This window comes from Accipiter gentilis, chromosome 4, assembly GCF_929443795.1.
Source record: "Accipiter gentilis chromosome 4, bAccGen1.1, whole genome shotgun sequence".
In the NCBI taxonomy this organism is placed as follows: domain Eukaryota; kingdom Metazoa; phylum Chordata; class Aves; order Accipitriformes; family Accipitridae; genus Astur; species Astur gentilis.
This window is the reverse complement of record NC_064883.1, coordinates 45,206,195-45,227,088: the sequence shown is the minus strand read 5'-3', so window position 1 is coordinate 45,227,088 and position 20,894 is coordinate 45,206,195. Positions and strand designations below refer to the sequence as shown.

The window sequence follows — 20,894 nt, the reverse complement described above, 5'->3', positions numbered from 1 at the left end:
GTAAGGCCCAAATAACACAAAGATGAGAGGAAGCCTTTCTACCAGAGCTCTGTAACATGATTTCTTTGTGAATCAAAAGCATTCTTCACACTGGAATTTTCCTCCAAGTTAAAGAGGGCTTGCAACTAATTAAAAAAGCCCTCCAAGTTTCCAAAGTATTTCAAGTGATAAAACCAAAGTTACAGCCTGAAAATAAATCATAACAGTAATATGCACACACTTGAGAGAAAAAAAACAGATATAAACCTACACTGGAAAAATCTTACACTTAGTGCAGCCAAAATGCCAGTTGATACATGTCACATTTGGGCGCTCTAGGCAACGCTATCACAATGGCTAATACAGGCAGGCAGAGCTCCAAGGCGAATGTCCAAAGCCCAAGAGGACACACAGATGCTCCCTGGAGCCTCAGAGAACAGTGATGGCATCTCAGGCCTTTTGCTGAAGCTTTCACACACATTTAGCATCTTGAGCAGCAGCGCAAGTCAAAGCAAGGCTACGACCTTTCAGCCGCTGTTACCGGCTAATCCTTCTTGAAGGAGGGCCTCACAAAACATTTAGAGTGAAGTATCCACGAGATTAAGATGTTTATCCATCTCGTATTTTGCACATTTGTGATTTCAGTATCTCCTGGCTGCAAGAGCTCAGGAGGACCAAGGGCCAAGAACGAAAAAATGACTGAGGCGAAGGGAAATGATAGCAACGCTACCAAATGCTTTGTATGTTTGCTAGAAACCTGTCATCAATCTGCAAATAAAAGAGTAAAACAAAATTAAGGGAGATTTTTTCCCCAGATGGAAATACCTTGTGCAGCTGAGCTGACAGATCTATTGGGCATAACAAGAACTACGAGCATAATGTGAGAGGTGCTCCCTGCTAAGACTTTCCAGGTGTTTATATCTGGCTTCAGCCAGAAGTGCCATAAACCCCTTAAGATCACCCCAGCCTATCAACGGCCCAAAGCTGTCTCAGCACAAATCCTAAGGAGGAGGTCAGTTAACCCCCACTGCGGCTGGAGATACTGCGCTAGCGACCGCATGCGGCGACGAGGGTCTTCCCCTCAACCCACCCCAAACTGGAGGGGACTTTGGCACCAGGGTCCCCGCGGGGAAACCTCACAGAGATACTCAAATCCCTGGAGGATCACGCTGACCTTTTCCAGGTACAACTTGCAGCATGGGAGTGAAGGTCTCCAAAGCAGCCTTGGCCACGGACCACAGAAAAACACAATTTGTGTGACTGCAAAGCGGAGAAAAGTTTAGGTAACACAACAGAAGGGAAGAGGAAGGCACAGCAGCAAGAAAAGAGCATTCCTCACAACGCACATGGAGTGAGGAGGATGGAAGTTATGGCAAGACGACAAGGAAAACCCTTTCTAATGCAGTTTGCCCTGGCTGAAGGCAAACTACTCTATTCTATTCACCCCAGAATAACGATTATTTGCAGAATGCACGTAGCACAGCTTGCAAACTCCAGGGTTAGGAAGCTCACACCACCCATCTTTGGTCACAGATGATGAGACGTTGCTTTACTTCACCACAGCAAAGCCACACCGAGCTACGACGGTGCTGCAGAGTCGTGCCTTTGAGTAGGATGCTGCATGGCGGGAGCTGCATGAGGGCAGGGGACAAGTTATCTGGTGTTTCTATGAAGTTTCTGGGCTCAATACCTATTGTGGGCCATTTAGGGTGATGGGGAGCTGGTCCCAGGCAAGGATGGTCCCCAACAGTTTTACGTTCCTACCCATTTGGTTACAACAAATGGGTGAGTGGATCAGAGGGAGAGAATTTCAGGACACCACTGGACATCCTCCAGGCAAGGCTTTACAGGCTCCCCAAAATAATCTTCATTGGTTTCACAGTGAAGGCCCCAGAGCTTGCAAGGCAGGTTTAATTTTAGAGCACACTCATCGGATTTGCTTACATAATTTTCTTGATTTGGAAGGCTTTTTATTTGCTTTAGTGAGAAAAGCTGTCCAAATTTATCACGTTAAGCAGGGGGCTGCTTGCCCATAAGGATCTTAAAATACATTGGCTGCAATTTTCCTTTTAAAATTTGCATATCACAATTAGGGCAATATGGAATTAGAGCAGCTTTAAGAAGTGAGGTGGGAAAGAAACCATTAAAAGGGACAAATCCTTACCAAATTATACTGGCATCTAAATGCAAAGGCCCACCGGTGTCCAGAGGCTGCCGAAAACAGGGCAGCAAGAGATCAAGAAGTGTTCCGGTCTGAACCCATTAAGCAGGATGTAAAAAAATCCCACAGCAGAGATTTTTATTGATTTTAAGAGTTTTCAGTGATTTTAAGAGAACACCATCTTTCTGTTAAAGGTATGTTTGTAAGTACCAGAAAAGACATTGGACTCATCTAAGTGGAGAAGAGCTTAGTCTGTAAAGAAATCTCTCATTTGGGTATCCTGTAAACTAGTCCTCATAGCAACAGGAGACAGGACTTGGTAGCAGCCTAGATACTACTCCAGATTTAGTTGTGTTCAGGTCCTTTACCCAGTCCTCCTCCTAGTCATCAACTGATTATAGCAAGAATTCAACTTCTGAGGTTTGTACTTACCAACCTGGAATAACAAAAAGCCATAAAACCCTTACACCAATATCTCAAGTGATCCATTACTCCAAATTTTGACAGTGCTTAGTTCATTTTTGTCCATGGAAGTTGGGCATCTTCTACAGCAGATACTCTCCAGCCCTATGGACAAGTTGCAGGATTAGAAAGAAAGGGTCCATTTACACAGCCTGAAAACAAAGCAAGGAAACCCCACAACCCCATGAATGCCACAGGCCAGCATTCCCTCAACCTGAATGCTCACAGGAGGGAGAACTCAGTTCAGATGTTGCCAGATATCTTCCACCTACTGAAAACCCATTTTTAAGGGGCCACTCCAGCAAGTCCTTTACCATTTTGCCCAATGGTCATAGCAATGCACAATGGAAGAACTCACACCTCAAGCAGAATCATTTCATTTGGGTCTAAAATGCAGCTCGCAGGTCTAAGCAGGTCTTGCATTTAGGTTTCCAGCTTTCCTGACTACTCACAAGAGTGGCCCTGGAGCTCTCTGCCACCACTCTAAGAAGCCACAAGGGATGGAAAGTCACACTCTGGGTTGCTCTTTGCTGTGAGCAATTCCCACTTCACAAAGGCAGCTCATTAGCCTCCTTCTTTCAGATGATGGTTACAAACTCAATCAAATGCCAGATGCCTTCAGGCATTGAAGTCTGAGGTCTTTTGGCCACAAGCTTTGAGTAAGGGTGACACCCCCAAGATAGAGGCAGGAGAATAATTAGCTAAAGCAGATCCTCACCCCCAAGATGCTGCACAGAGGGATGGCAAATCCCTCAGGGAGCTGGCGTCTCTTTTCTATTGGGATACCTTTTCTCCCAGCACCTGCAACCCTATTTGCCGTCTTCTACTGAAAAGCCTACTTCATACAAGCATGGCTTCAACAGAGAGGCTTTCAAAGAGCTGTTCTGGAAAGGTCCCCCAGGTTTGTCCAGGCATCCCCAGGAGAGGAGGTGGTTTTGAAGATGGCATAGTTTGGCAGAATGTATTAATGCACCTCTTCATAGATCATGAGGTTAAAAGCCAGCATTAACCCCAAATAAAAATTTGCACCTAGGTGAAACACCACCTTTCAGCGAGACCTCAGTTGTTTTCTCAGGAGTGAAGCTTCAAGTTGGCTGCTTACACAAAAAGCGATGTGTGATCGGTCATCATTGTTTTCACTACTGCCCCAGAGCAATAGCTCCCAGAAAATCTTGAGAGATGCTAAAGATTAGGTTTACGGCCTCAAGTCTTAGAGGAGGAAACACCAACAGCTCCTGGTGCTGAACTCATTAGGGCTTGCCACCAAAACCTAGCGAGACAGAAGTCTTGGCTCAGGTAATTAAAAACTTAAGGATAGAATAAGTTTATAGGGCTATTTTTTCCCCCCATATTGGTAGAGAATACCCTGACTATTCCTTTTTGAGGGTATTCTTTGAGCAAGAAGAGGAGGAAAAAACCTCCCCAAGCCTGGCCACTGATTTACATTACTGCTCCAGGAAACTTAGCCAAAGAAACCAGATTTAAAGCATAACTGCATCAGCAAACATCCATATTGTCATTGTTTGTGCCCACCTCATGACCAAGCCTGAAGAAAGCCAAGAACTGAAGAACACCACGGTGATGTTCTTCAGCCATACACAAGCTGCTACAGAGAGGGAAGGGGGAGTTCCTCAGTGGCAAGGAAATAAAATTGAATCAGCTCATGGTTCAGGCAGAGAAATTTCCATCACCTGTTAGAGGAAAACCTTTACCGCTAGGAAGTGAAGCACCGATAAAAGCGCCCAGGCTCACATCAGAGCATCTTTCATTCAGTATTTGAAAGCTTGGGGTGGGAAAGTGTCTGCCAGGGATCGTTCAGACACTTGAAACAGGGACCTTTTCCAGACCCAATTTATAATCCACCCACAGCAGGCTGCTGTGTCCTTCTACCTCAGCTCCCCAAAACAAAACCCAACAGACCCTGAACATCTCCGAACACCTAATTAGAAAGAGACCGCCGGCAGCTTTGGATATGCCTCTCCTCCACCATCCCCATGGCTGTAAGCGAGATGCAGACGTCGGACGGCGGCACAGCGGGTCCTTTGAGGGATTTCGGAGCTGCAGCATCGCGGCACAGAGCGGTCTCGCAGCATCTGCATCCCGCTCGCGTCCAACGCCTGTTCCCTTCTCCGCAGCCTGCGGTGCGCCGGGGGACTTGTCAGGAGAGCCATGAAAAACCCGAGCTAAAGAAACTGGAAGTCTGTTCCCACCCACCCCCCAAAAAAGCTCATATAGCTGCCAGCTGCTCCTGTGACCACCCAAACTGCTCACCTAGCCCTTAAATGATGCTAAACTACAAGGAGCTGAAATATCATAAGCAGGGGGAGACGCAAAGGGAGGGCGAGTGAAGTTACACAGGGCTATTAGTAAAATAAACTTTCTCTCTGGCAAGCCGAAGAATTACCAAGAGCAACTGTCGGCACTCATTGGGTTTAACCCTTCCTTTGCTCGATCACCATCCCTGTGAAAGATGGCAAAGCTGTGCCAAACAGCCATCCCCTCCCCGGTCTGCTGGCAACAGCTCAGCAGGGATTAAATTTAAGCTCAGAGCAGCAAAACAGGGGTCTCAGGTGAAGCCCAAGGGGTCAGGATGGTATTAAGTTGGTCAACGGACTGCAGAGATGCAGGCAAGGGGATGGAGAGCTTTATCTGCAGAGGGGTTAGTGCTACCTCCCGTCTCCTTCAGAAAGCAGAGCCAAAACATTTAGGGTCAGTATAAAGGGAAAAAAAAAAAATACATTGTGATAATTCCTCCCCCCCGCTCAGGGATCTCCCCCTCAGTTGGTGCTGGCAGGATTCTCCTCTTCTCCAAGACACACATTATCTGACACGGAAGAAAACCCCTTAAAACCATCCTTAAAACATGGAAGAAAACCCCTGTCCCACCCAACTGTCTCCAAAGGAAGAATTATCCTGCCCAGTTGCCCAGGACATCACATGTAATGACTGTTTTTCACTCAAGCTTCAGGGAAACAGGCCAATCTCTTTCACAACCACAGCTCATCTTCAACTGGAGAGTTAAATTACTGAGTTAAGAACATGAGCGCGCTGCTGGTGAAGTACTTCCATTTTATCCAGCAAGTTAAGGACAGCAGAGAAAAACTGGTGTGTGACTCACTGCCCTGCATTTTTAAGTGAAAAAGCAAAGAGCTTGGTTTGAAGAATTAAAAAAGCAAGACGTGGAAAAGAAAGAGTAAAAAAAAAAAAGAAGAGCAAACACCTCCGAAACACTCTGGCAGAGCATTCCAAGCACTGAATCAGCAGATGCAGGAGCTCTTCACAGAAGCTGGTTCACACATTAGCCTAGGTAATGTGTTTGCAGCTTTATATCCGAGAGGCTGCCTATATTAGTCATCTGTAAGGGGACACTTCAGCAATGCTAACTGGAATGAATTGAGCACAGGAATGCAAAGTGGGGTGGTTAAACCACATCAGTTTTGAAGGAGTGCCTCTGCGCAAGGCTCCAAAGTGCCTTTAATTCAGTTTAGCCTGATTTGCATTGAAATCAAGTACGTTAAAGTGAATTAAGGATCTTTAATCCCCAAGGAGAGTGTTTCCACCAGGGCTAGTTAAGAGTAATTGAACTAATCCACTTTAAAAGTCAGTTCAGATTAGTTGTGCTAAGTGGCTGTGCAGATGAGGCCGGGGAGCGCAGGGACTGTCTCTAGCATGCAATAATCCCATCAATCTGCCTCTGGGGCTGCTTTGGGAGGACAGCTACAGCAGGGCTATTTTGCTATCCAGAGAGGCTGGGAGTGGTCCAAGACACTCAAATAAGAACACTAATAGAAATGTCTACTTGTGCTTGACAGGTGCCATCTGGTTGCAACTGAAGGCATTTTCCACATGTAGTTTCTGTACATACCATATACGCCGGCTATGGCCAAGGGGGAAGCTGTTTTTATGGGCAGCTCGGGGACCAGGTTGCTGGTCCAAAAAGCGCTGGCGGCGTCTCTCGTTCAAGCCACGCTTGAAGCTGACATCCCCTCGCCAAAATAGGTAACATGAGTTTGCAGGTCTCTACTCTCCCCGTCCCAGAGATGTCGGGACACGTGTTGTGGGCTCAGCGGAGGACTGAAGGGACCATCTCCACCACACACTAACGGCTGGGCTGGGTGGTTTCCCCGTTTAGTGCCATCACCCCCCACACACACACACTCTTCTGCAAGCTCCCAGGGTCTCACCCACTTCCCACTGGTTTCCACCCCAGCTTTGACTGGCCTCAACTGGTTAGAGCAAAAGCAGTTCAGCCCCACACAGTTCCCGTGGAAATAGGGAAAGGGAAGCTAAGAAGGGACAAGGGGAATCAAAGAGAGGACTAACAACCGCCCCAAACCCCATCCTGCCCCAGTTCCTACCGCAGGTCCCCCCCCCCAGACAAGGCAGCAGCACCGAGCAGGCTCAGCACAGGTTTTGCCTTTCTAGGAAAGCACCGAGGCCCTCTGATCCAAGCCAGTTCTTCCCCAGCTAAGAATAATCCCCCCAGCTGCTGTTTGATTTACACATTACCATGGACGCGCAGTGTTTTTTATCTGGTAGATATACAGGGGGAGAGGGAGCAAGTCTGCGTGTGTTCGTTCTAGTTAATGTTTCCTGTGCGGTTCAGGCCGTTATGCCTACAGGTATGTTTATTCCACTACTTTAGCAAACCAGCAGACTTTTTAATGGAACTGTTGATATTTTTCCTGGCTGATCCTCCTGGAGAGGCGAGGCAGTGTACAAATGAAGTTCATTCCTTGCTCCAGCCTGAAGCTACTCTTCTCCTCCTGGGACCGCAGGGAATTGAAGGTTTCCATTGCACTGGTCAGATTTCTTCCTTCTCCAGCCTTCAAGTTTTAGATACATAAACAGAGGCGCTCAGGCAGCTGACAGTAGCAAGAGCAATGCATGGCTGGTGCTTTATGCAAGGGCAGCAGCTGCCCTGAAAAATCCAGCCCTGCATCTCCCAGCAAGGCTCTGGAAAAGGATAGCCGGTGCAACGCTGCACCCCTAAAATGAAGCTTGTTTTGCAGTCAGATCTTGCAGGCTGAAGCGAGGGCTTTCCTGCTTACTAGCATTTCAGAGATCACCGAGCCATCAGTAGATTCTCCCACACGTTTGCCTTTGAAGCCCTTTTACTGCTGCAACAGGAGCAGTAACTCCAATCCCAGAGGGCTCTGCCTCATCAGGCACCTACAGAAGATGCTTTCAGACATATTCTATAATCTAACAGCCCTGGGGGTCCCCAGGAAGAGCCAGGGGATGAGCACCAAGTCCCCAACTCAGCTCACAGCCAGTTCCCCCTGAAGACAGCCCTGGTTTACAAGCTGAAGCACCCCGAGGTTAAAGATGCCCAAAGCCATATAGATGCCTGGCAATTTCTCTGCTCCCTTCACCGCCATGGAGCAACAAGGTAAAACTTACTCCTGGCCTCTGAACACATCCAGACACATCAGCCACCAGCTCTAGAGCCACTTCAGCTGAATGCGCTTGAAAAGAGTGCTCCAAAAAGCTCCGGTAACAGAGTATATGGCCCCAGGCAAGAGCATCTGTTTGGACAAGGCTGCCCCACTGCCCCTGTGCTGCTCATGTGTCCAACAGCAAGTGAAGCACAGCATCCCTTAGAGCAGCTCCCCGGCCTCAAACCACCCTCAGCGCTGGAGCAGTCAGCTCCGGGGAGTCCCCTCCACACCGTGAGATGCCCCCCCGCCTACAGCACGGTCTGCAAGGGAGAGCATCCAACGCCAGCTAGGGGACACAGTAAAAATATGACCAGTGTCACCACGTAACGGGGTCATCAAGCCTGGTGCTGTCCCAAACTCCAGTGAGTCAGAAAAGACCAAGCCTTCAAGCTCACCTCCCCTCTCCCTGTGCCAGCTCCAGCTCTCAGATTTTCCATGAGCCTCGCAGCAGCCCAAGCAAGTGCCTCAAGGGATGCGGCGCTGAGGGAGGATGCCCTTCTCTTACCCCGGTACCTCCCACAAGGCAGTGTCTGGGAGAGCCCACTGGGAACCCAGTCTGTGCACTTGGGAAGACTGGGACCACAAGCTCCCCAGAGACAAGCTGCAGCTAGTTTTAAGGCATCTCCACTGCATCAAGTGAGATTTGGTGCTGCGTGGCTGTTGACCCCTCTGCAAGCTCAGGAGACGAATGCAGGATTACGTCTGGTCCCACTCCCCTCCAAATGCCATCTCTTCGGCCCAGCATCTGTCTTGCACCTTGCAGAAACAGGTCTCTGCCTATAAACACATTTTCATCAGCGATAAAAACTAGCATGGAGATTATGGCTTGTAACGCTGACCACAAGGACTGCTCAAAGCCTTGGTTAGTCCAGTTCACGCTCTCCCAAGAGCAGCTCTTCGGCTTCAGTCCTCTCTTCAGACTCGTGCTAAACCTCTGGATTTCCAGAGTCAACATGGGACAAGCCAGAAGATAGAAACAGTCACCAGAGATGCAACACAGCCGTGCTGATGAGCCAAAGGACGCGTTGGATCTTTGGTTAGACCCTGTAATTCAGCTGAAGTGGCTGGTTCACCTCTGGCCTGTCAGATCAACTTGCTAACCACAGACTGGGAAATAGCTCCCTGCGAGCTCCCAGCAGGAGATTTATCTTTGGCAGGGGCTGAAAACATCCCTGCCCCCCCTCACCTTTGATTACAGAGAGGCCCAGAGATGCAGAAAGAGAGCTACGCTCTAAGTTTGCCAGGTATTTCAAGATCTCACCTTACACTGGAAGAGGATTAGGGCTAGAAAAGAATTTCGTCAAGATTAAGCAAAACAAGTCGGTTCTTTTAAATAAAGTATCAGTTCTGGTGAACTATACCCAGAGGGGTTTGGGCTCCAGGATAGGGTTTCTTGTTGGAAGACGTGGGCAGCCCTGGAGAGCTGTAGCACAGCAGGGCTTGCAGCGGAGCAGTAAGCTGAACTCCGTGTCCCTGAGGTGGGCAAGCTCCACTGAAGTCATCGATTGCACCGGGACAGGTCCCCGTAGCCAGTCCAAAAGGCTTTTCCCATGTCAGATCCTCACCCCAAGTGCAGTCGCACTCCGCAGTTTCCCAGGTACCCAGTCCCACCAGCCACCCTGGCTCCCAGGTGAATATCCCACCCTGAACTCAGCCCCCAGACGCTCCGATGTCACGGCACATGTCATAGCTCATTCATTCACATCAGTGCTGCCACCTCAGCAAGACCAAGGCTGGTTCTACACATTGGAGAAGCTCAGCTCTGACATGGCCCAGGTCAGCAGGGTACAGATGCTCCCATACCTGGGGGACACACACACTAGAAGTCCCCTTTGGGACCACTGAAGGAGATATCCAGGCGTCCTCAGACCTGGGCAGATTGGGATACTTGTGGTTGAGGCTAGAGAGCAGAAGGATGTAAAGCAGCCGAGAAACACCCAAATACACAGCGGCCTTCCTCTGCTAAACTCAAGTGGAAGAATATTTTCTTTGCTTGCCTGAGTATTTTGCAATGCCTTGTCCGATGTACCCTCACCCACGCTGCCCAGAGCTGGAAGGCACTGCCTTAAAAGAGGCTCTGCACCCATAGGAGACAGGACTGACTGGTTTTCCATGGGAATCGGGAGATGCTGAAGTCAAAGCAAGATTTGGGGGAAGCAAGCCATCTGGGAAACGATCTGGCAGACCTCCTGCAGGTGAGACACCGACCCTTCCCACAGGCAGAGTGAGGAGCTTCAGTGTTAAGGCCAAGCAGGACAGATCCCCATTAAAAACCCCCACACCCTAGCAGCAGTCAGCTACCAGAGGTCTTAGCACTGATTCAGAGTGAAGCATTGGATTGATCACCAGCGTAAAACGAAGCCCCCATAAGCTCAGCTTCAGGCATAGCCAAGGAGCGCTGTCTCAACACCCAGAAGACTGAACACTTCACCTTGGCAGCTGCAGAGAGCAAGGTGTTTACTAACAGAAATCCTCAAAGATGGAACTGGAAAGCCCCACAAGAGGTCCTCTGCAACATGCAGCACCAGCTTCATCTCCAGTCTTCAGCTGCAATCTCCAACAGCAGTGCAGTTATGCACCCCCAGGGTTGCCTGGCTTTGTTTCATTGCAATACCAACCATGAGATCACCAATCTTAAAAAAAAATCAACCCGCAGAGAAGACATTACAATGAGGATATTTAAAGGTCTGAGCTCACCATAATAGTAAAAGCCAGTCAAAGCACCCAGCTCAGCAGGGGTTCACACAGCAAGATCTACACTGGGATTTCACTGCAGGCAGATGAGCGATGCCTCTGTGCAGTTTCTTTTAAGCAATCAGGTGGGAAAGTCTACAAAAAAATCACAGCAAGTCACAAGAGCATCCTGCCAGGCCGTGCATGCCCAAGCTGAGCGGATGAGCACTCGGTGGTCCTGCAGCCCCCCCCAGCCAAGCCTATGGAGGGGTCAGCTAGCACCAGGGCACTCCTCTGCACGCTGTAGCAACACAGAGTACACTCCCAAATGCAGAGCTGGGAAAGCTGTCACGTACAGCTGATTGATGACAGCAGGGAAAATAAGGCACTTCGTGGAGGTGGAATTTAAAGGGTAATAACTTGCTCTGACTGGAAGGTAGAACAGGTATTCCTGAAGACATGGGCGAGCCCACCTCTGTCAATGCTCGCCTGGCAGTGCTGATGCTTTTGGAACCAAGTCATGATCAGTTCCTTTTGGGAAGAAGTTAAGAGGCACTTAAGACACAGAAGCAAGAAACCAGTTTCAAGCCACAGGCTCTGTGCAAAGTAATTCATCTCGGCAGCCTGTCACATCTACCTGCATGTTATACATTAAGGCATCACCCAGGGGTCAGACTCAAAACATACCCTTGTGTACCTCACAGTAAACTGTTGCTACACCCTAAAGATGGAGAAAAAAATTTAAGTAATCCAATGGAAGCCAATTCTTTTGCTCATGAGCTGACCCCTTCCAAAAGGACTTGGCCTTGAGAGCAACAGTTGCTTGACCCCACTTGCTTTGGGAGACTGCTCTATAGTTTGATTTTCAGGAGGTTTCCCAACAGCAGACCAAGGCTCTGGGCTAAACTTCTGCCCATTCCTCCCAGGATTGCCTTAGACAGGGCCATTTGACAGGGTTTGGTTTTTTTTTTTTCAGCAAAGCTCAGATATTCCTATGGGCATCTCAGTATTTCATTCACATCTAGGGGAAATCACATGTTGCTCCACAGCACAAGCAGCTACCTCCTACTATGCACAGTAAATGGTCAATTATGCTACTTCAGTCTCTGGAAGACTCACAGCAGTTTTTCCAAGAAAGGAAACTTTTGCCACAATTGTGAAACTTGTCCATCCAGCGCATGGCAAACACAGAAGTCAGAGCAAGCTAGTTTCTCCCCAAACTCCATAAGCATCTGGCTATCCAATTAACACTGTTTTAATGAGCTAGGCCAAATGAATCTGCTCACAAAATTCATGCCAACTCCCATACAGCCTGACGTCCCATCAACAGGAACTGCACGCTCCATGCTACCTTCCAAGCCAGCACAGACTCAGCATTAATGTCAGATACTGTTGAGTTTGCATGTTCTACACTGGATGTATAGAAGAGCTGTTTTGCTCTGTGTTCTTTCCAAAGGAAGAGTTCAAGTTTTTTTAACCTGTCATTTCCCCTTCCCCCAGAAGAAATCCTTCAGCAACTGAATTAACAAAATCCTCCCCACACCTTACAGAAGAATGATTTAAGATCACAGGCAGACTGAAAGACCACATAGCTCACGCAGGAGCTGCTTGATCCGTTTGAAAGAGTTCTCTGCAACAGCTAAGGAAAAAAGTCCGAATAGATTTTTCTATCAGCTAAAGCAAATCCTGTAACTGCTATGTTTATCCATGTAGTCAAAATACTCCCTGTTCCACTTAGCACAGTGCAAACAGGCATTACAATAAAATGTAAAGCTTACTGAGCTGATAAGCTTCATAAGTGTATTTATGACAGTATCTCAAGAGATAAGGCTCATTAGCACTTACAGCCATGATCCGAGGAAACCTTAAAAAGCAGTTAAAAACAGGGGAAGAGGAAAAACTTGAGAATAAACCTCAAAAAACAGCTTCTAAAGGGTCAATCCTTTCCACCCAGCATCACAATAATTTCTAGCTCCTACTTAACTTGACCCAGGCTGGCTCCCCAGCTCTAGATCCAGCAAGTCAGGAAAACATATCCTACCTGTCCTGCCCACAGCCAGAGCGTGTGCTGGTCCAGGACCTGCAGCACCAGCCTCCCTGCAGCCACATTCCGCAGGAGCCTCCCATCAGCATTTAAGAGCGCGAGCAACAGCCCCTCTGCTTAAGGCTGCTCAGATTAAGAAATCAATTGCATTAACATGCTACAAGCCACTGGAGAGATTTTTTAATTATTTTTTTTTTTTTTCTGCAGAGAAAGGCTGCTTCATTATGGAGGGAAACCAGAGGCTCAGCATGTTTGCAGTCTGGAAAGCCAGGTACATGAGACTTCTTGGATTGCTTCAACACACCCCCTAAGGGAAGCACTGGGAAGCTGGCAGGTTGCTACCTGGACAGTCAGGGAGCTTGGGGTAAAAAAGTTTTAGACTAACATAGTCTAACATAGGCTTTTAGGATGAACTAAGCAAGGGCCAGCCCACCCAAGAGTGCTTTCTCCAGGGGGTAGCTGGAGGGGCATGGGTAGGCACAGAGCCTTCACACACACCAGACGAAGACAGTTTTAATGCATTGAGCCTCCGCCTCTCAAATGCCCCAGGTGAACATTAGGATGAGTTGGCCCATTTGTACCCTAGAGAACTCGGGTGACTAGAGAACCCCAGTCCTGAAGGTGCCACATTGCTCCATGAAACTGGAGCAGAGGATCTCCATCAGGCTTCTGGCAGCAGAAGTCCTTACACCTCTGGTGGCCTGAGACCATGCTCGAGACTGTCTGCCTCCCAGGGATATGCAGCATCTCCTCAGCCTCTAAAAACAGCTTCAAAACAGCATAAGTCCCTCTTAGAAAGCAGCGATGCACAGGGACTTAAGAGGGAGACGGGGCAGGAAAGTGTAGTCTTCAGCTCTTCTGAGCTGAGCTTTCGAGGTCCCACCATCCCTGTGCCGCTCTGGTCAGCTCTGCATCAGAAACATCCTCACGCAGTGGAACCACTCGTGATGATCCCTGGCTCGGTACCTCCTCTGACCAGTCAGGCTCCTCCGTGAATACGGATAGCACGGTTCAGCGGTGCCTTCTGGTTTAGCTCTTCCACCAAAAAAAACCCCAAAAATATCTAAAGGAGCCTTTAAATATCAACATTTCACAGAGGAAAACACCAGGAATAAAAGCACTGTCAGCATCTCCCTAAATGAAGGGAACGGAACATCCCTGGAATAGGAACATCTTCTCCAGGAGGCAATTGCACCAAGTCTGCCAGCACAGCGCATTAAGCAGACAGGAAAAAAAAATGAAGAAAGCAGCAAAGATTGACAAAACCCAGTCTGGTCAGAAAGATTCAAACTACGAAGCATCACATTGGCTTCTCCGTGCAGTCTTCCAGACCTTCCACTTAACCCTCCTCCCCCTTCCCAATCCCACAACCTAATTCAATTACCTACCCCTGAATAAGCCTTAAGGCGATTCTCATTACCCTGCGATAAAGCACAAGGCCCTTAATTATTAAACACTCATGGGCTTTTTGTGTTGGGGTTGTGGGGCTGGACTCTCTTTTATTGTTGTTAGCAGCTTCCAGAAAGCAAGTTAATCATTGACCAGGCCTTTCACCAGGAGACCAGAGTCCTATAGATTCCTGGTCTCTAGTTCTGCATCACCAGTCACACTAAATAAAGTCACTGGCCTCCTGCTTTGCCAAGTATACACTCAATATTCCCCCAACAGCCATCTTCTCCCCCCTAAGGAGTCATCTGTAGCACTGGTGAACCCTGCAAAAAAAAAAAAACATGCAGTTTTTGGACACCGAGGCTGCATACAACGTTCACCATTAAGTTGAGTTCAGAGAAAAATAGCCCCAGTCTCTTTCCAAGTAAGGGAAACTGAGGCACAAAGGTAGCGGTTCCCAAGTCTCAAGCAACATGGTCAATCCCGTACAGAAGTCTAAGACATACTAATCCCCATCTGAATAAAGTTCTGTCCCATCCTTTAAGTACGCTGCAGGTTGAAGGCGCTTTCAGGTACTTCCCAGCCTGATCTGGGACCGATCCCAGTCCCCAGGGCTGAAGCCGCAGGGCTGGCAGACCTTAGCTGCAAACACAGTTATTTTTCCAACTACTCCTGGGTTTGTCACCCCCCTTATGGCACTTCATCAAATCCAGTGCCACCTTCAAACATCTACAAAGCAAATGCTTCTTCTGGGCATGGGGTTCCCCTTCGCAAAGGGATGGAGGTTAAACGCTGCTTTGAATTGACCCAGAGAGACCAACTTTGGGAGAGAAGCCAGTCAGGACTCGGATCAGTCTCTACGTGACAATTCACCCAGCTGAAAAGGAGCAGGGTTAAAAAAAAAAACCCCACACAACACAGCCAGGCACACCCTATTCCAAGGAAAACCAGAAACCCAGCACCTTAAAAAACCAGCATCGCCATCTATTAAAAACCAGACCACCACAGGGGTGGGATGGCAAAGCCGCCCTCCCAGCCCCAGGAGCTGCCTCCTTACGCTCCAGCTGTGTTTGCCTGCGTGCCGCATTCCTCCCTCGCCACCGAGTCCAGGTTTTGTTTTTTTGGGTTGCGCCGAGAACCAGCTGCTCCATCTCACACACGCCAGAGACGACCGGCGCGTCTGGAAAGCCAACGCAACAGCTTCCCGAGAAGTTCACACGCCTTCAGCCGAAGCTGGAAACGCCAGCGTGTGGCCCCACACTACCATCAAGTGACAGGTACAGAAATTCTTGATAACGCAACAGCCATGTTAGCACCTAGCGTATCCCGCAGGCTGGAAAAAACAAGCGGCAAAGCCTGCCAGCACCGGTGGGCTTTTGCTTTTATTGGAGGTGACATTCAAGCTGATGCCACACGCTTGTAGCAAGAGTTCAGAAGCTCACGCTAACTCTCAGCCCCCTTCACATCCCACCCCATCAGGGTGGTCACAGCCCCCAAAAACCCCTTCAAGTCCAGCATTTAGAGCTTTTCTAAGTGATTTTAATAAAATCACGCCCTCGGTTGCAGGGTTTCTACCCCAGCAGCACCTAAAGCGTAGCAGGGTACCTATTCTGCACCTGCCAATGGGAACAAAAATATATTGCACTTCCCACACCAAAAAAAAACCAACCCACCATGCAGCAAGAAACCTGCTCTCGCTAGCGATGTGTTGGTAAATTAGGGCAAGCTATGCTTCCCCTCCCCCCCCCAAGCATTTAAGGGTTCCCATTGCCTGCGTGCAGCATACAGATCAGTTACATTTATGAAGAACATTGCAATCTGTCAATATAAACACTATGTAAGCATGAGCCACTCGTAACATTACTACTGTCTTGACAAGTGTTTGCAAAAGGAGCAGAGCTGCTCGGCTCTATCTCCCATACACCAACCCTTCTTCCAGCAAGAAAAAAAAAAGAAAGGGTACATGAAAACCGAATCAGACTATAAATGAGAACACCCAGAAAAAAATAGAGGAGTTTTGCTTTATGGCCTGGACAGGTCGCAACCTCAGACCCACAGACCAGGCAGGTCCTGCGGGGCTGGTTTGCCCTCCCGCTAGCACCAGGGCACAGCAGGACTGAAGTTAATCAGCCTGTCTGTCACCCCAGCATGGCTAATCTTGTCATCTGCCACTTGCAAAGCCCAGTGGTGCAAGACCCAACACAATTCCCAGATGCTGCTATGGCATTTCCACCACCACCACCCCCCCAGCCACAGTTGAGAGAGGAAAGGGAGGGAGGGGGAGGTACCCACACCCAAAGCTTGTCAGGCACAAGAAAAGCAGAGCAGGGAGGAAAAGTGAAATGCAATGCTTTCTCAGGGACCCCGGCAGTCTGGGGCTGCTCCAAACTACCCCCTCAGCCAGTTGCAATGTGGTGCAAATTAGTTTTCAGACAGCCCAGCTGCAGAGGAGATGGCTGAACAGAAAAGCAGGCTCACTTTTCGAACAGCCAGTGCATCTCAGCAAGCCAGGCTCAGCTGATGCTTATCTCAAGGCAATGCTTCCCCCTCTGGTATAGACTCAGCCAGTAGCAGTCTCCCATACGGATTCCTCCCCTAAAACGCACCCGTCATCATCATCAGGCGTCCCGATGGGCAACTCTAAACCCACCGCAAGCCGTCAGGTCCTGCTCCCTTTTGGAAGCATGCTTTCTTCTCTCCAGCATCCCAAAAATCTGCTGTCAGAACAAGGCTTAGGAGCTGTAGCATCACCCCATCCCTGAAGCCAGCCTCTTTCAGCCGCTTTCTAGGAATTAGGGCTAGCAAACCCCTCCTGAGCAGGTGCCTATAGAGACTCAGCTCTGCTCACCGCTCCGCATCAGCATCACTTCGGGTCCACCTTTGCCCTATCTGCACCGACGCTTTATCTCCCATACACCAAGCTCTACTTCCAGAGGACATTTCTCATTTTGGGGCTGCTTGTACATCCCTCTAAGAACACCGGGGCCAGACATACAGAGAAGCAGCACTCTCCGGCCATGGTCTTCCCACCCCAGCATCCCCTCCCGCTCCCTAGCTGCCCCTGTGGGACAGACACAGCCATAACTACATGCTGACACAATCTTGTTATCGTCTAACCGTGCCCGATTTCTGTCCCCGTGCACTAATTCCCCGCCAGGCCACACATTTGGAGACGCTGAATTCTTTCCCTGAAATAAGACATTGGGGATGGGAAGGCGGGGGGGGGGAGAAGGGATCATCCCCAGCTGTCCCTATCCCCCACCAGACTGCGGAACGGAGCAGCTAAGCTGCAGCTCCAGCATGACATCTGTTTAACACAGCCGCCTGCCACGCTCCGCGCCCCGCCACCTCCTCCTCCTCCGACGGGGATGTTCGCACCCGGAGCGGAGGGTCCGGCAGGCCACCTAAAGGGTGTCACGGTAGCTTTGATGATGCCTTAGACTGGGAAAGAACGTCCCTTCCCCTGCCCAGAAAGGGGTTTGCGTTAACTAAGCCTACTTCAGCGTTTCAGCTCAGCTCCCGAGCAAAGGGTGATGCACCCGGGTCTTTAGGAAAGGTTTATTTTAAGATAAAACAGATGTCCTTCCTCACCTGGAGCAGCTCCTCCATGCGTGTGGCTACCTCTCTAGGCACACCAAGAAGGGCTAATACTAGCCCTCACAGGGGCACCAAGAGCTCTGCAGGAACATACGGCTTTTACCAGGCAAGATTGATTTTTCTTATCAATATACAGAAGCCCGCAGCAAGGAGGGCTCAGCTTTTCCACACACACTTGTTAGATCACATATCGCTGGGATTAGCGGGGACCCTGGACCTCGGGAGCGACTATTCCCCGTGTCCCCAGCAGCTCAGCAAGTGCAGTCTCCGCTTTAGGGCCTCTTGGAAGAACAAAGAGGAGATTAGCAGCAGATGCTGCTCCTTCGCTGGGGCTCTAACCAGAGAGCAGGATGCTTTGCATAAGCAAACTTCACCCCGCATCGCAGCAGCCCCGGAGCACTTGGAGTGCACATCTGGCTGGGTGCACATCTGGCAGCATCTCCTCTTCCCCCCCTCCCCGCCCTTATTGCCAAAGAGGGAGCCTCAAATCAGAAACAGCACCCGCACCGAGACGGAGAGAATAACCCAAAGCGGTCAGGACAGACCTAGCAGCACACTTCCCTTGGCTCAACGTGTTCGCTCTTAAGTTAAAATCTACGCCAGCCACACGAGGCCAGAAGAGAAATCCCAGAAGGAAGCGACTGGAATGAGTTACCTGCTGCACTACAGCAGATTCCCGTACCGCGTGGATTAACAGGAGAGTTACAGCCAAGCTCCTTACGAGCCCTGTCAGTCCCTGAGGCACAGTACAACTGCACAGTGCCGGTGGTCTTCGGCAGACGCACGAGCTAACGGGCTCGGTACGGGCCCTCCGTGTGCTGCCGAGGGAGAAAAGGGCTTTTCCTAAAAACCTGCAAACACAGGACAGGCTGTTTCCTCCAAAAACCAGCCCCAGCAGCAGGAAGTTAAATGGTTCTCGAGTTGGAAACAGAAGATGTAAGTAGCACTGTTTGGAAAACTTTGCCAGACCACAGGCAATGGACAAGCCTCAACACCAGGATTTGTTTTACTGGAAAGAGGGGGGGAAAAAAACCTCAAGTCTGCTTAAAACATTCTCCAGGGCTGGTCCAGTGGCTCCTACCAGCGGTCACAACGCAACATCCCAAAAAGCAGCAAGAACCATCACCCTGGAGTAAACTTGCACCGAAACCCCTTAATCCGGTGCTCGCACCCCACTCCCCTCACAAACCGACCCCATTCTGGGACTAAGCCTTTAAAACATAATTATAATAATAAAAAAAAAGTCAAGAGGCAGCTACATGAACACCCCAAAAAAAGCAAAACGGGGGGGGGGGGGGGGGGGACCGCGCAGATGGAAAGCCAGCAGGGACCCATCGCTACGGCCCGAAATTTCACGATACGGCCGGGAGGGGTTGATAAAAAGGGGGTGAGCGGGTTTGATTTGGCTCCTCCATATCAGCCCCCCCCCCCCCCCCCCCCACCGGGGGAACGGGGACGGGGACGGGGGCGCAGCGGGATCCACCTGCGCGACGCGGCCCGAGCTTTTGGCGCCCCCTGCCGGCCGCGCCGCGCACCGCGCACAGGTGAGCGCGGCGGGATGCGGCGGGGACCGCGCTCCGCACCCAGCCCGGGGGGAATCCGCACCTCCTGCGGGAATAAAAATTTGGCACCGTCGCAGGCTGGGGACGGCAGCGTGCACACGCCTCCCTCCCCCCCCGAAAAAAAAAACCCAACCCCCCCCAAAAAAAAACAAAAAAGAACGCCGCCGGCTTGATGGTGGGACGCGCTTGTCAGCACCTGGTGCTGAAGAATACACTTAAATTGGGGGGAAAAAAAGAAAAAAGGAGGTTTTTTCGGCGCTGTCCCATGCTGGTGGAGGTTACGGCACGCACCTGGGAGCCGAGCTCCTCGGTCGCCCCGCCACGGGTCCACCGCCGCCCACCCCGTCGGGGAAAAGGCAGAACGAAACGCTCCCTCGCCCTCCACGGGGTTTCAGCCCGCGGTCCCCCCGGGAACGCCCGGCAGCCCACAACCTGCAGCTCCCGGAGAGCCCGGCGGTGGCAGGCGGCACGCCGGAGGGAATTAGGGAGAACCGGCTCCGAGCGGCGGAGCCGGGGAAAGAAGCGGGCACGGGGTTGTCGCTCCCCGGGGCGGCTGTCAGCGCCGGCGGGAGGGGATGCGAGAAGGCGAGGAGCCCACCGGCAGCATCCCCACCTCGGGCGGGACGGCCAAACGTAGAAAACCCCTTTTACAACCCCCCCCCAAAAAAAAAAAAAAAACCCAACCCACCCGAGCTAAAGCAAAAGTTCCAACCCAGGAGGAGCGGGGCCGGGCGGGCACCTACCCGAAGTAGGCGGCGGAGGGCCGCGGGGCGCAGGCGAGCAGCCCTAGGAGAGCGCAGGAGGAGAGCCATCCCAGCAGGACGTGTCCATCCAGCATCTTGCAGCGGCGCCGGCGCTGCTCATCTCGTTCCCCCGCCGCGCCCGCTGCGGCCCCCGCCGCCCGCCCCGCTTCTTATAGCGCGGCCGGCGGCGAGCGGCCCGGCCGGCGGAGGGGCGGGGCCGGGGGCGGGGCTGGGGCGGGAGGAGGGGGCGGGGCGGAGGGAGGTGGGGACACGCCCCCTGGCCGGGAGGAGGGAGGGAGGGAGGGGGGGGAGGAGGAGGAGGAGGAGGAGGAGGAGGAAGGGGGGGGCAGCGGCGCGGAGGGCGGGACGGGACGGGGGAAAGGGCCGGGCTGGGGAGGGCTGGGCTGGCGGGAGAGGTTCAGGCAGGCGTGCAAGGCTCAGGCAAGTGTGCAAGGGGTGGGCGTGCAAGGGCAGGGCAGTCGTGCAAGGGCAGGGCAGTCGTGCAACGTTCAGGCAAATGTGCAAGGGCTCGGTGTGCAAGGGCTGGGCAGTCGTGCAAGGTTCAGGCAAATGTGCAAGGGCTCAGTGTGCAAGGGCTGGGCAGTCGTGCAAGGTTCAGGCAAATGTGCAAGGGCTCGGTGTGCAAGGGCTGGGCAGTCGTGCAAGGTTCAGGCAAATGTGCAAGGGCTCGGTGTGCAAGAGCAGGGCAGTCGTGTGAGGTTCAGGCAAATGTGCAAGGGCTCGGTGTGCAAAGGCAGGGCAGTCGTGCAAGGGCTGGGCAGTCGTGTGAGGTTCAGGCAAATGTGCAAGGGCTTGGTGTGCAAGGGCAGGGCAGTTGTGCAA

At 51.0% G+C, this 20,894-nt stretch overlaps 1 protein-coding gene across 1 annotated transcript in view; it reads right to left on the bottom strand.

Moving 5' to 3' along the window:
• Positions 1–20,171, bottom strand: part of WNT9A (Wnt family member 9A) — a 55,154-nt gene extending 34,983 nt beyond the window's left edge. The window contains exon 1 of the mRNA XM_049798882.1: positions 20,052–20,171. Within this exon, the coding sequence (XP_049654839.1) occupies positions 20,052–20,146 (95 nt within the window). The 5' untranslated portion in view covers positions 20,147–20,171. The remainder of the gene's footprint in view (positions 1–20,051) is intronic.
• Positions 20,172–20,894: the final 723 nt, after the last annotated feature.